The sequence below is a fragment of the Patella vulgata genome, chromosome 4, assembly GCF_932274485.2.
Source record: "Patella vulgata chromosome 4, xgPatVulg1.2, whole genome shotgun sequence".
NCBI classification, from domain to species: domain Eukaryota; kingdom Metazoa; phylum Mollusca; class Gastropoda; family Patellidae; genus Patella; species Patella vulgata.
Genome location: NC_065882.2, coordinates 31310722 through 31323260, shown reverse-complemented (window position 1 = coordinate 31323260; position 12539 = coordinate 31310722). Strand labels below are relative to the sequence as shown.

General features: G+C 36.0%; 1 protein-coding gene across 1 annotated transcript in view; it reads right to left on the bottom strand.

Annotated features, from left to right (window-relative positions):
* Nucleotides 1-873: 873 nt before the first annotated feature.
* Nucleotides 874-12539, bottom strand: part of LOC126817154 (structural maintenance of chromosomes protein 2) — a 151368-nt gene continuing 139702 nt past the window's right edge. The window contains exon 8 of the mRNA XM_056100213.1: nucleotides 874-1032. Coding sequence (XP_055956188.1) covers nucleotides 874-1032 — 159 coding nt within the window. The remainder of the gene's footprint in view (nucleotides 1033-12539) is intronic.

Here is a 12539-nt window from a genome sequence, read left to right as displayed (position 1 = left end):
GTGCGAATCTTAGACATGGCAACGCCCTCAAGGAATCATAAGTTCTGCTATTGCAGCCGAAGCCTTAACTAAAGTCAGCAAGACATAACCGATGTTTCGGTGATGCCTCAGTGAAGCTTTGGGGTCGTCGCAAGCCATATGGAACCATCAGGAGGCCTCGAGATAACTGCAAATAATTTCAAAGCTTGTATTGAAAATTTTCCGATGTTTTCCCTGATACTTCAGCAAGACATCGCCTTATTATTTCGGCAATGATCTTAAATGTTACGCCAGGTAAAATTTCGAAATTTCAGTCAGAAGTAATATAATGACTAGGTGGCTTGATTTTTAATCTCGTACAGGTTGAAAACGATTATTAAGTTTAGATATGGCAGAAATAATAACTTATTTCTCCCAAGTGACCATATATGGTGTGTATGGTAGAAATCGGTTAACTGAGGACTTGATACACTCGCTGTCCAAAACACACTTACCGCGGACTTGATACACACAATCATAATTTTCCTATTTCAGATCACACACACAAAAGATACACACTAATTGCAGAAAACCGCCTAATGCGGAACACCTCAGATCAACCTTTAAATCAAATGAGATATTAAATCCGGGGTTCTGAACATCGTTGCCACAGTCCTGGATTTAGTTCAAAAAGTTGAACCGATGACGTCCTCGGTTGACACAGGTCCACGATTAGAAGGTGTGTATTCAGATGTGTGTCCTCGATGTACACCATATACAAACACACAAACACTCAGTTTGAAAACGTATCACGTAGCTCGAGTTAGTTCCTCGGAACTAAGGTAGAAGTTTTTAATGGCTTTTCACACAAAATTAAGCAGTTTTGTCCTCCAAAATATAATAGGAATTTTCCATTTAACTCACCTCCTCTAAATTTTTAGACAACTGATTTTTCTTTTTTACTTCTGTTTTCAAACTTTCTTTTTTACTATCTAAAGCGCTTTGACACAGAGCAAATTCTTTCTGTTTGATCTTTAATTTATTTTCGCATACTTCCATAGCACTGCCTGATGCCTATAATGTAGCAAAGAGAAAAAGAACGGTTTAAGTTTTGTTACAATCATATTAGATAGGTTCATAGGCAACAAAACAAAAAACTACAGCCACCAATAAGCCATCCGAGAAGTTAATAAAGGTTGTTGCATGTTTCAAAGCACTGATCAAGACGAACATCATTAAAGAGCACATAAAATGGCCAAACAAAATTTTATGTACTTATAGCCAGTTGATATAATCCCCTCAAACGCCACCGGCATCACTGACCTAGTGTGCAGTCAGACTCCTCATCAATGCCTGGTGTCGGCATCTTTCAAGTCCTGTTTGGCTGAGCAATAAAATAATAAAAGATAGGTTGGCAGGCAACAAAATTGAAAATCAATAGACGTCTTCGTCTCTTGACCTTTAACACTGTGTATAAATTTCAGGTCAACCGGATATTAACTTTAGCCTCTAGAGTGTCCACAAGATTTTTCAAAGTGATCAAGGGCCATAACTCTGGCAGTAATTATCAGAAATCGCTGAAAATCAATAGGATTTTTTGTCTCATGACCTTAAACACTGTGTATAAATTTAAAGTCAATTGGACTTAAACTTTGCTTGTGGACACCAGTCGGCCGGACAGGGGCGACGACAATATATAACCACATTTCAATGTGGGCATATAAAAAAAACACAATATATAACCACATTTCAATGTGGGCGTATAAAAAAAACTGGAGAATTGTAATGGCTGAAGAAATCTTGGTTTTTATGGCATACGGATATTTATGAGTATACTGACACAGCCAAGGACAAATATGTATTGGTCCAGAGACTGCTATAAAATAGCAGGTATTATGACTAGGGATAGATTTGATAAATTGGACTTAAACTTTGCTTGTGGACACCAGTCGGCCGGACAGGGGCGACGACAATATATAACCACATTTCAATGTGGGCATATAAAAAAAACACAATATATAACCACATTTCAATGTGGGCGTATAAAAAAAACTGGAGAATTGTAATGGCTGAAGAAATCTTGGTTTTTATGGCATACGGATATTTATGAGTATACTGACACAGCCAAGGACAAATATGTATTGGTCCAGAGACTGCTATAAAATAGCAGGTATTATGACTAGGGATAGATTTGATAAAATTTCCGAAATTTTCATGCAAATGACAATTCTAGGAATCCCCCAAAAGGTCACATAAATCATGATAAACTGCATCAAATTAAGCCAATTTTAAATCATGTTTTGGACAATTGTACTGCAAGATACAACCCTCATCAAAATACGTCAGTAGTCACTTAAACCCGTCAGTACTTGCACCGTATGTCACTATTCCTATAAATGAAAATGGTCAGTAATAATCAAAAGGTGAGTATTTAAGTTAATATTTAAGTATTCCTTACTTGTGTCAGTATGTAAAAATAACGCAAGTAATTAAACAAACGTCACTTAATCTGAACATGTCACTAGTCAGTAGCGTGCGGGAGAAATTGAAAAACGCGTGACTAATTAACAAAACGTCACTTGCACCGTATGTCACTATTCCTATAAATGAAAATGGTCAGTAATAATCAAAAGGTGAGTATTTAAGTTAATATTTAAGTATTCCTTACTTGTGTCAGTATGTAAAAATAACGCAAGTAATTAAACAAACGTCACTTAATCTGAACATGTCACTAGTCAGTAGCGTGCGGGAGAAATTGAAAAACGCGTGACTAATTAACAAAACGTCACTATTTAGACTATCATCCACTATCTGGGTAGAACCGCCAGTTGCCTTTGATATGCGTCAGAAACTGCAACCGACGTCAGTAGAGCGTGAAATCATTAAATATAAAGATTCTGGTAAGTTTTTTGATAAGTGATTAGTATCAGTTAAATTGTGACTTTTCCGTTCAATCGTCACTACATCCCTAATTATTATTCATAAATTGTTTATTAATATTCTTGAATAACAGGAATGGATGCCAGTTAACTGCTGTATTGTGTAAAAGATAACTGGACGGGTGTCTCAACCAGAAAAACGACACAATGTGTATTGTTATGCTATTTACAATTTATATTTGACCCCATTTCATGCGGACTGGCACGTGTTTTGATATCAGTATGGATTCAATTTGGAATGACAACTAATCGTTAAGAAGGAACAAAATGCATATATTTTCACTACTTTTATTGAAACTAATATGTAAGCTGAAATTATGAGCACAGAAGACTCGTGTGAATATCTTTTTAACTTTGAGAAATAAGCTTTTATATAGTTGGGTACGAGACCTAAAATCCGTGACCAATTTGCGGGGAAGTTGTTTTGAAGGTGGTTTCTATATGATAAAAACCTGCTGAAACAATTAAGCTTGGGTGCCTCTCTCTAAAATGCTGGCGGAATCCGCTAGGGGGCCAAATTCAAAATGGCTGCCAGATTTGGCGGGAAAATATAAAATTATTTAATTGAGACTTCTGAGTTGTCTATTTGTATGTTTTAGGGGTTTCTGAATCGAAATATCGTAATCAAAAATCCATCCGGCCACTAGTTTTGCCAATATGGCCGAACAATTCAAGATGGCCGCCATTTTTGGCCTGCGAAATAATTTTGTCAACTATATCCAAGTTGTATGTTTTCGAGGTCGAGGTAATCAATTTTGATGAAGTTGTATCCATGTAAGCCAACCAGCAATAAGAGTGAAAGAAATGAAGGTACTCACCGATATTTACCACCTGATATACTCTGTAGTTAATTGATTTTAATTTGATCAACGCTTGATAATGGATCCATGTAATATTTAATCATCATCAACTTGTCCACTTAAAGTCAAGTGTTACTCATCAAAATCACAGTCACTCGATTCAAAAGATGGATCCAGTTCTGATTATCAGATTCAGATTGTTCCTCCTAAGTAATATTTAATCATCATCAACTTGTCCAGTTAAAGTCAAGTGTTACTCATCAAAATCACAGTCACTCGATTCAAAAGATGGATCCAGTTCTGATTATCAGATTCAGATTGTTGAAGTTTTGTCGGAATCTTCATTTGCACTATCATTGCCATGAAGAAGTCACTTATGAGCGATCTGGTAATGCTGGATTCTCATATCCAATTGACACTTACTGTCCAGATTGGAGCAGTTTCCAACCATTACCAAAGGGAGAGTGTATGACCTTAGACCAGTGATGGGATTTCAAAATTTTACTTGTCGGACATTTTACCGAAAATAAAGGGGCATAACTCTTATCGTTATTTAAGCAGACGAATTCGTACCACAATTAAAAGTCACATGTCAAAATATTCAAATCCTGTATGTATTAAAAATAGGTGAACCTCGCTATTTTTCATATTTAATTCCCGTACAGTATTCAATTCATACCACAATTAAAAACCACATGTCAACAAAATATTCAAATCCCGTACGTAATAAAAATTGGTGACCTCGCTATTTTTCACACTTAATTCCCGTACAGCATTCAAATTTATGTCAGTAAATGTCCTACAAAATTAAGCATTTTCGTGATATGTTGAATGAAAGCTTGCCGATCCTGCTTCGGCATCAAATTCACAACCATAATATTCCTTTAGAATTACGTGTCTTCGTTTATACGGCAGCAAATGAATGCAGAACTTACAAAATAGTTAAATCACTTGTAAACAGGCATAGCTAACTTTAGCGAATAACACTCTTTGATAGTCACGACAGAGTGACAGGCATCATAGGCAACACAGCAGAATGATTGACGCCTACAAATACGTAAGAATTTCTGCTCATATAGCTATTGGTAGCCCCTCCCCTTTTTGTTATTTTGCTGGGTGCGTACTAGTCTCGGTCACCCAGAAACTCCTAGTCTTCAACATATTCGTAGAATATTTTTCTGGATAATAGAGACTAATAGCCTACGTGACTCATCACACGGCTTCATAGTAAGCACTGCCTAATAATATGTTAAGCAATATTCGTGCCGCGCTCGAGATCAAGGGAAAGTGCCACTGTGGATGAGAATTTCTATATGGATTCTTAAAAGACGTAAAAGATATCGTAGACAAAATGACTGTCCATTGATTTAGGGTGTTATTTACTCTTACGATATGTGACATCTATGATTAGTTTATTATAGATTATGTCGGCTCACATCAATGCGATTAAGATGCCCGACAAATGAGAAACCATGAGGTTTATAATCATTCTGTTTAAGATTAGATTGATGAATTGTCCGACAAAGGATTAAGTCAGTCAATCAAGGCAGATTAAGTAGTTAAATCAAGGTAGGTTTATACTATAGACGGTATAACACGATAAATACGTTGATCACTTAATTACCTAATAAACCCAGCGTATTATCGACGATAATCTGGTTGAGTGGTAGTTATACACTCAGTAAACTATATTAATTTCGGAATTTTCAACATTATTCACCATGTCTTGATGTCCGATTGGGCATATTCCCGGTCGGACAATTTTGGGCATTTGGAAAAAAGATTCGGACAAGTCCGGAATATACAGGCAAAATCCCATCACTGCCTTAGACTTTGGGTAATTAAGCATTAAATATGCCTGAAAATTAGCTCTGGTTAGTATAAGTTTGTAAGACTGCTCATCAGGTAAATGAAATGAAATGAAATGGAGTTTAACGTCCTACTGTTCTGCTCCTAACCTGGGCTAATGAAGACGGGCATACGCCATACAGTGTGCTATGAGGGAAATTTTGCCCGGACAGCGGTACTACGGCCTACTCTTATATCGAATTCCAACTGCCAAGGGATCTTTTACGTGCACGCCAATGTGTACACTGGACCACGGTTTTTCGTACCATCCGAACGACTAGACAGCTTTCCTTGTCAGCCCCTCCGTCCTGCATCACTGACAAGGGAGAACCACGCCGGAAAATCTGGATGAACTTTCTCGGCCAATGCAGGGATCGAACACCCGACCTCCAGGCTAGCCACGTGATCCCCTCCTCATCAGGTGGTAGCAGAATATTTCTTGGCTCTCGCTTCTGTCAAAAAACTTGCTGAAGCTATTACGCTTGAGTGCCGCTCTCTAAAATGCTGGGGAATCTGCTGGACGGCCAAATTAAAGATAGGTTGCCAGGCAACAAAACATACGTCCACAGCAGCTAAATCGTTCGAGCAGTCATCAAGGGTTGTCGCATATTTATTCCTTTGTAGGTCCATTGGGGGCCTTTACAAGACAGTTCCAAACAGATCAGATTATAAATTTTGTCGTTTGAGGGTTAACAAGGTTCTACAAACTGAAACAAGGGTCTCAACTCTGGAAGTAATCTATAGAAATTGTTGAAATTTGACATACTTTTTCGTTTTACTAATTTAAATAATGCATATAAATTTCATACAGATCACATGATCACTTTTGTCATTCAAACGTTCACAACTGCCATAACTCTAGAAATTATTGACGGAAACTGCTGAAATTCAATAGATCAGTTTCACAAATTTAAATGATGCATATAAATTTCATACATATCGGATGATAACTATCATCAATCGAGCATTAACAAGGTTTAACAAAGTGAAACAAGGGAAATAACTCTAGAAGTAATTATTGTAAATTGCTGAAATTCAAACTTTTTGCGTTAGAGCGTTCACAAGGATCAATAAAGTGAAACAAGGGCCATAACTCTAGATGTAATAAACGGAAATTGCTAAAATTCAATAGGCTTCTCCGTTTCACTAATATAAATAATGCATATAAATTTCACAAAGATCGAATGATAACTTTTGGTGTTGGAGCGTTCACAAGGTTAAATAAAGTGAAACAAGGGCCATAACTCTAGACGTAATAAACGGGAATTGTTGAAATTCAATAGGCTTCTTCGTTTCAGCAATCTATATAATGCATATAAATTTCAGAAAGATCGGATAACTTTTGACGTTAGAGCGTTCACAGGTATCAATAAAGTGAAACAAGGGCCATAACTATAGACATAATAAACGGAAATTGCTGAAATTCAATAGGCTTCTTCGTTTCACTAATTTAAATAATGCATATAAATTTCACAAAGATCATATGTTAATTTTTGGCATTAGATTTAGAGCGTTCACAAGGTTCAACAAAGTGAAACAAGGGCCATAACTCTAGACATAATAAACGGAAATTATTGAAATTAAATAGGCTTCTTCATCTCACTAATGTAAACAACATATATCAATTTTAAAACAATTGGATGATAACTTTTGGCGTTAGAGCGTTCACAAGAAATTGTGGACGATGGACGGACGGACGGACCGACAGACGGGGGCGACGGCAATATACTCCACATTTCAATGTGGGCGTATAAAAATGGAGGCCAAATATAGCGCTAATAATATAAAATATTTGACATAGGCTTATTAGGTGGCTAGCTCTATGCTAAAGAATACGGTTTCATAGCTGCTTCTTAGCCTGATTAAACTTGCACCATATTATTTCTATTTGCTTGGAATTCCCCAGGCGTCATTGCGTCGATGGTGCTCCACACTGAAAGACCCTGATAAGTGATATATTCATCAGACCCCATTCTTGTGCCAGGGTTGATGGATAAAGGCTCACATAAGAGTATTGTATTTTTATCATATAGAAACCACCTTCAAAACAACTTCCCTGCAAATTGGTCACAGATTTTAGGTCTCATACCCAACTAATAACTACAATTTTTAAACAATATTTATAACGATGAAATGGTTATAACATATTATAAGGTAACAAATCGTTTGGCACTTATTTTTTTTACTTTAAAAGGACAATTTTTAAATATAAAACTACAAAGATTGAAAAAAAAAAAAAAATAAAAATCATAAAATGTACTGCCACGAATGTGCTACCTCACATGATAACGAGTCGTTTGGCAGTTAATCCTATTACCTTTTGAAAACAACATTCATTCAATAAAAACAATTCATAGAATTAAATGAAGACTGCCACGGCATACCCATCCATCTTATGGCTATCCAGAGAGAGAGAGAGAGAGAGAGAGAGAGAGAGAGAGAGAGTATCCACTATTTATCATCTTGGTACCTGTGCAAGATAGGCGCAGATAAAAACCGAAGGTTGATATAGTTTTTTTTAAATTCATCTTTTCTTTTCTTACATAATAGCAAAATGATTAATCACACAGAGCAAAATTATCAACCCAATCCACATTACAAAATGTTTGTTTCCTGTCAGCTGTAATCATAAAATAAATCAATGTTTTACTTCTACCTACACTAGTGACGCCAGCTTGTTCGTAAATTCGCTCCTGTATAATGTAGACTTTGCTTGCGTTTCGGAGAGCCACGGTGGCTAAGTGGGTAAGATAAAAAAAAAAAAGAGGCTAACCCAGGAGTCCGCATGTCTGATCCCTGTAATTGGCCGAGAAAGTTCATCAGGATTTTCCGGCGTGGTTTCCCCTTGTCAGTGGTGCAGGACGGAGGGTCTGACAAGAACAACTGTCTAACCGTTTGGATGGGACAAAAAACCAAGATCATGTATATATATTGGTGTGCACGTAAAAGATCAATTGGCAGTTGGAATTCGATATAAGAATAGGCCATAGTGCCGCCACACTGTATGGCATATGCCAGTCTTCATTAGCCCAGGACATTAAACCTCATTTTATTTCATTTCATTGTTACAGTTCGAGCAGAAGAGTAGGACATTAATCCCCATTTCATTTCATTTCATTTCTTGAGTTTCCATTATTGTGACAATCTTTTCCTCGTAAAGATTATCATCTATTTTTTCAAATAAAGCAACCGGGCGTCAGTCGCCTGGACACCAATATGAACCCTGAATAAGCTCGCTAATGTACGCTTCTCTATGTGTATAAATTGTTACTTTGATCAAGAAGGCGTTTCTTGATTGATGACCCCGTGCTCTGCACGGACAATTCCTGAAACGGTAAGACGCGAAGTCTGAAAAGGCCGGGTTAACGTTTGAATTATGTGGGGTTATTTTTATCAGGAATCGGGTAATATGGTACAAATTTCAAGATACCAATACTAATGTAAATAAGTGCTCAGAATTTCAGCTTATATGTATGCATTGGTATGAGTATGTGTATGAAATTCATTTTTCTGTTATCTACTATCATATTATCTGTTTCAATAGATTTAGTGAAAACAGATTTGTTGATCTTTTTTAAACCATTAGTTTTACTTTCGCTGGGAATGGGTATAAATAGTGTGACAATCAAACCTTGCCACTGAGCATTTAAATGCATATTTAAATATGAAGGTATTTGTGCATTGATCTGTCTTGCTCATCCTCATTTTCTTTTGCACATTACGGCGGTAATCCAAATCGCCAACAAATAACCCTGTTGTTCACTTCCATCCTTTATCGTTTACAAACATTACTCGTGATTCGAGAATATTAATAAATAATTAATCATTTATTCAGGATGTAGTGAAAATTTAACGGAAAAGTCACAATTTAACCAATACTAATAACTTATTTTAAAAAAACTCACCAGAAATTTATATAGTTAAAAAATTCACGCTCTACTGACGTTGGTTTCAGTTTCTGATGCAGTTCAAAGATAATTGGCGGTTCTACCTGTTAAGACGACAATATTACTGTTAATTATAACCATTTTATTCCTTCTGACATTACATCAAAACCCCGCCATGAGCGGCCATTCACTCCCTCCAACCGGTCACAAACCCGAATAACTCACATTACATCATAGACATAATTGACTTGAATGATTCACATTATATAAACACAGATAAATATTAACAATCTCCCCTTTTTCTATTTTTATAGGAATACAAACAAAACCTCTAGAGAGACTACCTAGTCTTAAAAGTAACCATTTGAGAATAAACAGACAAACATAAACATAACATCTCATATACTAATTTAAGTAATAAGAACTAATAAACTAAATTCAGAGATCCTGAATTAAAAACTTCTAGTAACTGTTTATTGGATACACCCTTTTTTGTAAGACAATCAGATACGTGTTTACTACTAGGTATCCATTCAATTTTTAATAATTCACCATTAGCTATCATTTGTTTCATACTTGCAATATCAATCCTAAGTCTCTTTTCCTGTACTAATTTAGTGGAATAAATGTTTTCATAGATTGACTTGTTATCAGTTAAACATATCAATGGGATTTTATTTGACTTGACATCTTTAAATAACATTTCACTTAGAGGAGACCTAATAAAATATGCAGTATCAATACCATCAACAATTGCCAAAGTCTTGGAAGCAATAGTACTTTTAACGACCCGTCGAATTTTTCGTGATGACCAAGCAATAGGTGCACTCTTGTTGTTGTCATCAACAATAAATACCAAATAGCCTTTAGCACTGGATATACCATCACTCATGTTAGCATAAGAGGCATCCGAGAATATGACAATTTTGAGATTTTGTAACGAACTCATTTTTGGAAATAAAAGTTTACATTCATCTCCCTTTAATATTCTAACCATTTTGTTTGCTTTTAAAATGTCCTCTACAAGCGGTTGTTTTAAAGAAACAGTAAGATCCAGTACATCATAACACAAATCGGGACGTGATTGGGTAGATACCCAATTTACCTGTCCAATGATTTCACGCAAAAGTTTAAATTCATCATCTGTCAAGTTATCAAACTTCCTTCCTGAACGACCAGGTGCAAGTCTGATTTGTGTTATCGAGTTAATGTAATTTTCTTGATGTAAAGTAATTCCTTCATCAGACTGATTAATTTCTTATCCAATGTATTTAAAAGTGTTTTCTTGTATTCTCCCAGTCACAAATTTTGCAGTCATATGATCTACTACTTGTTCTTTAAATTTTAAAGTTCCAGCCCAAATAAAATCATCAACATGCAAGATGAAAATACCTGCAAGAAAGGTATCTTCATACCAAAAGAAAAATGCAGGATCTACAATAGATTGTACACAAGATTTAGATTTAAGTTCATTAGACACACTCAGAAACAAATTTCAAGATGCATCAACAAGGCCATAGGCACACTTATTCAATTTCCAAACAGTTCCCTCACAATTGGTTTCCTTGTAGAAAGGCAGCTTTGATGTCAATAGAATTTGGACTCCATTCTAATATTGAGATTAATACAAAGAATAATCGAATACTTTCTTTACACGCCGTTGGTGAGTCAGAACGCACACTCTCCTCCTCAAAACCACGAGCAACGAATCTTGCTTTAACAATTACTGATCCGTCAACCTCCTTATTGGTGATCACCCATCTGGTGCTAATAGTTTTTTGTCCTTCATCTTTTACCTCATTGTACACATTGAATGTTTTCCAATTTGCTAGTTCTTTTGATTTGGCATTCTGAACTTCACTTTCCAAAGATAAATTCTGATTCTGTACGATGTTTGTTTGTTGATCTATATTTGTATATTCCCACTCTAAATTCTCACTGGCAAAATCAAGTCCCTTTTTGGTATTTGTGTCCTCATCCTGTATATGTAAATATGACCAATATTTACCGCTAGCCTTGCCGCCTTTACTTATGACAGTAGCTGTTGTCCAGGATTGATCGTCACCACATCTATACTTAATACGATCGTTAACATGAGGAATTTTAATGGAATCTCCTCTATTTTCTGTTGCATTCTCTATTAATGGTAAGTCATTATTTTCAGTATTATTGTCATTATTAACTTCATTGTGTGTTAATAAATGACTTGGATTATTGTCATCTTCTTCCTTTGGAAAAGAAGCAAAACTGCTGTCAGGTTTACGTCTGTTGTAAGGTGTGTCTATAATGTTGTCTGGAGCATTTCCTACACTAGACTTATCACTGAAGGAAGAGTTTTTAAATTCATCACCAACACGTATCAATCGGCAAGGATGTACTTTTACATAAATGCTTCCATGCCTTACAAAAACTATTTTGCCGTCTTGTCCAATTACTCAGCCAGGGCCGTGCCACCTGTTTGAATCGTCGCGCTTATAATAAACATTGTCAACATGTTGAAAGAATTCGCCAGAAACCCGAACCTGATGTCTTAACGCTCGCCTTATACGTTCAGCAGACTCGGCCGCTACAAATGCTCGACGACCTGAATGAAGGGCATTAAGATGTGCAGCAAAAGTTTTATTTATTGTTGTACCTTCCAAAGCGGGTAGCCTATCTGAAAAGATGCCTGGGAGGTTTGGGTTAGCTCCAAAAACAAGTTGGTATGAGCTCCAGCCATACACCATATGAAGACAGTTCTTAGCGTTCACTGCCCAAGCTAGAGCAATATGTAACTTCATATTCGGAAAGTCTTCTAATATTTTAGCAACACAATCATCAACTACAGCATGATTTCTTTCGCAAATACCATTTTGCCACGGACTAAAAGCAGCAGTATTAAGAACCTCCACATTCAAATTCTCACACATATCCCCAGAGAAAATGATACTGAAATTTCAGTGAGATTTCACCGAAATTTCAGTGAATTTCAGTGAAATTTGAAAATTTTGCCCAATCTCACTGAAATGACCAAATTTCACTGAAATCTCACCAAAATTTCAATGAAATAAAAATATATTTTGGTCTATTACTGAAATTTCACTGAAATTTTGGTCTACTGAAATTTA